Below are 4,305 nucleotides of genomic sequence, written 5' to 3'. Positions count from 1 at the left end.
TAAGTGAAGGCAACATCTGTTTGTTCTACATATATAGTTGCATTTATCTGTTTGTGATTACTATTTTTGCACTTTTCTTGGCTCTTGTAATTCCTTCTATTAGCGCTCAGGCCCCTAAGTATTACTAGTGTACTACTAAAGTTTACAAGTTACAAGTAAATGAAGGATTAGGTAGAAATTGAAAAAAATATGGTGGGAGCATTCACGAATTGCATGCAATAATTATTGAATATTATTATTTATTGTTGTTGAACACGAGATAAGAGAGGGGGTTAGACTTAGGGGCGTGACCATAAGTACGTATATTGTTTATGTTGTTATGTATTAAGTATGAACATCATATGTTCATACTATTCTGTGATAAAATGCCTATTAATTGATAAGTATCGATATGTGCTGTGATACAGACCTGCTTTTTTAGTCTTGTATCTGTTATTAGTAATCTAGTTAAGTTTGATATTAAGGAATACATATTAAATGTAGTTCTTTTAGCTCACTAGTCTTTGTACGTGAATTAGGCTACTTTGGTGCCTTTCTTACCCTTTTAGTATAACATTATCATGCTTCTTAATTGTAGTAATAGAGGAGGATGAAAATATTTGGATATACCTTCCAAAGCATAGTCAATGATATAGGAAAGGGGTTAATGGATTTTTGGATAATGCCTTCCCCAAATTGGCAGTAGATGATGAAATGACATGCCCTTGCCGGAATTGTAAAAATAATAAGTGGCAACATCGAGAATTTATCTACGATCATCTCATATGTAGTGGTCCTTACCCATTATATGTGAACTGGATTGTAGAAGTTTCACAGATTTTAAGTCCAAATAACGGTAGTGAAGATGAAGATATGGACTGGGAGAATAATCTATATTTTGGAGATAATTTAGATGAGATGTTGGACCGTATAAATGGACCAAATGTTGATTCTAAAAGATTTTATGAGGAGGGAAAACAACCTTTATATCCAGGCTGTAAAAAATTCTCACGATCAAGTTTTATTGTCCGACTTTATTCCTTAAAATGTGTTCACGGAATTATGGAGTCAGGATTCGGGGATATACTAGAGCTGATCCGAGATGCGTTTCCAGAGGAAAACGTACCATTGTCTTCCTATATTGCAAAGAACGTGATTAAAGAGTTAGGGATCGATTATAAAAAAATAAACGCATGCCCTAACCATTGTATGTTGTATTGGGGTGAAGATGAAAAAGAGGACTCTTGCAAAACTTGCGGGCTTTCAAGATGGATTGTACGCGAGAAGAAAGGCACTTCAGACAGTAATCCGGAGAAGGTGATTCACAAAGTCCCGGCGAATGTGATGCAGTATTTTCCACTAAAGCCAAGGCTACAACGACTCTTTATGTGTAAAGATCTTTCGGAACTTATGGTATGGCACGCAGTTGGATGTCAAAGAGATAGGAAACTTAGACATCCCGCTGATGCCGAAGCTTGGAAAACAATAGATGCGAGATATCCCCAGTTCGCGTCAGAAAATAGAAACATCAGGCTAGGTTTAGCAGCTGGCGGTTTTAACCCTTTTCGTACCATGAATACAAATCACAGTACTTGGCCAATTGTTTTGGTCAATTACAACCTTCCACCCTGGTTGTGTATGATGCCAGAAAACCTCATTCTGTCAAATCTTATTTCTGGTCCAGATTCTACTAAAAATAGCATCGATGTCTATATGCAACCTCTAGTGGCTGAGTTGACAGAATTATGGAATGAAGGCATACAAACCTATGATGCCTTTACTCATCAGACCTTTATCTTACGTGCAAGTATTCTCTGGACAATTAGCGATTTCCCGGGATATGCGATGTTATCGGGATGGAGCACGAAGGTTACTTAGGGTGTCCCGTTTGTAATTATGAGACATCTTTCATGTACCTAAAATATAGTAAAAAGATGTGTTATATGAATCATAGGAAGTTTCTCGATCCCGGTCATAAGTGGAGGTTTGACAAAAGAAGGTTCAACGGATAAATAAAAATGGGACAACCCCCTGCAATTCTGTCGGGAACAGACATAGAAGATTTGCTGTCTAATTTCCAAAATCAGTTTGGAAAAAAGAAGAAGGAAGCAGGACGAAAAAATGTGAAGAAGGTTGATTCCCCCTTTAAGAATAAGTCAGTTTTTTTCAATTTACCATATTGGAGTCATAATTTGTATCGACACAACCTCGACGTAATGCATATTGAGAAGAATGTTTGTGACAACATTCTTGGCACTCTGCTAAATATGGCTGGCAAGACAAAGGACCATGTGAATGCACGTTTAGATTTTCAAGAACTTGGCATTAGGAAGAAACTCCATCTTGTTCGATCACTTGATGGGAAACACCTTAAAATTAGGGCTGCCGTATTTGATATGACAAATAAAGAGAAAGATTTGTTTTGCGCAGTACTAAAAAATGCGAAATTGCCATATGGTAGTGCATCAAATATCAGTCGATATGTGCACACGAAAGAGAGGAAAATCTCTGGCTATAAGAGCCTTGATGCTCACTTTCTCTTGCACTATTTGCTACAGTTTGCGGTGAAAAAATCACTAAAACCTGAAGTTGCGATAGTTTTTGAGAGGTATTTGGAGCAAAGTTATGGACTTGAATAAACTTCAAAGGCTGCAACAAGAAATTATGTAAATTCTTTTTCAATTTGAGAATATATTTGTGAATGCCTTCTTCGACATAATGGTACATTTGTTAGATCACTTATGCAGTGAAGTGCAATATGGTGGACCGGCACACATTCGCTCCATGTTTCCTATTGAGCGTTATTTGTGCAAATTAAAGTCTTATATGCGAAACAGAAGCAAACCAGAGGGATCTATCGCTGAGGGTTACCTAGCGGAAGAAGGCTTGACATTTTGTTCAAGATTCTTTGGTGGCGATTCGGGATCAAAAAATATGAAGCCTGCTAAATTTGAAAGTTGTCCAGAAAAATTAGAGTACCATATTGGTACGAGAAGAAATAAAGATGGAAATTCAATTCATTTGAAAGAATCTCAATGGATGGCAATTCATCGCTACATTCGATTTAACTGCGGAAATAAAGAGATAGAGTCTTTAATTAAGTAAGTATTTACTTATTCTTTATTTTAATTATTGTAGAACTAGCATTCTGTTCCATGTTTTTTAAACTAAATAATTAATGTAGGGAGCATCGTGCTTTAGTTTCTGGTCAAGAAAAATTGAAAAGGTATAAAAGGGAGAGAGAACATAATGATGATTTCTGGAAGTGGATGAAGGAACAGGTTACAAGTAAACTGAACATTTCGAGAGAACTAGAAGTGCTTGTGATGGGGCCTAATAGAGCCGCTAAGGAGTACAGTGGATATGTAATCAATGGATATAGATTCCATTCAAAGAACAGAGATGCCAAATGTAAAACACAGAACTATGGTGTTTTTTTTACGGCTTTGACTACAAGTTTTGCTAGTTCAAAAGATAAGAACCCAACAGTTGGCAATGTCAATTACTATGGGGCAATTGAAGAGATAGTAGAAGTCGACTACTGGGGTGAATTTTCAGTTATCGTATTTAAGTGTTGTTGGTATCAAGAAGAAAAGGATGTGTATGGGCTGACTAGGGTTAATTTTAATAAATTATGCCAACAGTCAGATCCTTACGTATTGGCTTCACAAGTACAACAGATTTTCTACATAGAAGAACAGGTTGATAAGATGTTGTATAATGTTATCAAGTGCCTACCACAAGACTGGTGTGATGTTGAAAATGAGAATGCAAATGAAGGCCAAGATGATATTGTTTTACATGATATACACCTTGAAAGTCAGATTGATGAAGCTAGTTGGTGCAGGGATGATGTCCTAAAAAGACAAGTCCCCATCCAGCCAGATGTAGTGAATGAACTTGCCTAATTAGTCATTCAGTGAACTTAGCATTGTACTCTTATTGTACTACCCTAAATTTTCACTTAGTGAATTGAGTACATTTATCTTTTTATGTTGCTCTTTAATTTATATAAACTCAACTTGTTTCTTCTAGTAATTGTGTTCGTATTGTAATTTTACTGCGATTATTGCCGCATATTATTTGTCATTGTGTTTGTATTGTATTTTATTGTGCTTGCTGCCGTATATTATATGTCATTGTGTTCATATATCTTACTACATTTTTGCTTCTTATTTTATTGTTCATTTAATTACATTTTAATGTTATGCATTTAATTACATTTTTGCTTCTTATTTTATTATTCATTACTTGCAAGAATTTCCAGAAACTCAACTTGTTTTTTTTTGTATAGGATGAGAGGATTTCATATCTCAATCCACCACC

The 4,305-nt window shown here is 35.7% G+C and overlaps 1 protein-coding gene across 1 annotated transcript; it reads left to right on the top strand.

Annotated features, from left to right (window-relative positions):
- Positions 1–693: 693 nt before the first annotated feature.
- Positions 694–1,857, top strand: LOC141696008 (uncharacterized). Its single transcript, XM_074500206.1, has one exon. It carries the CDS (start codon positions 694–696, stop codon positions 1,855–1,857), a length of 1,164 nt encoding a protein of 387 aa, XP_074356307.1.
- The last annotated feature ends 2,448 nt before the right edge of the window (positions 1,858–4,305 follow it).

This window comes from Apium graveolens, chromosome 11 (assembly GCF_009905375.1).
Source record: "Apium graveolens cultivar Ventura chromosome 11, ASM990537v1, whole genome shotgun sequence".
Taxonomy (NCBI): domain Eukaryota; kingdom Viridiplantae; phylum Streptophyta; class Magnoliopsida; order Apiales; family Apiaceae; genus Apium; species Apium graveolens.
Note: the sequence above shows the minus strand (reverse complement) of the source record. Positions and strands in the feature narration are given on the sequence as shown.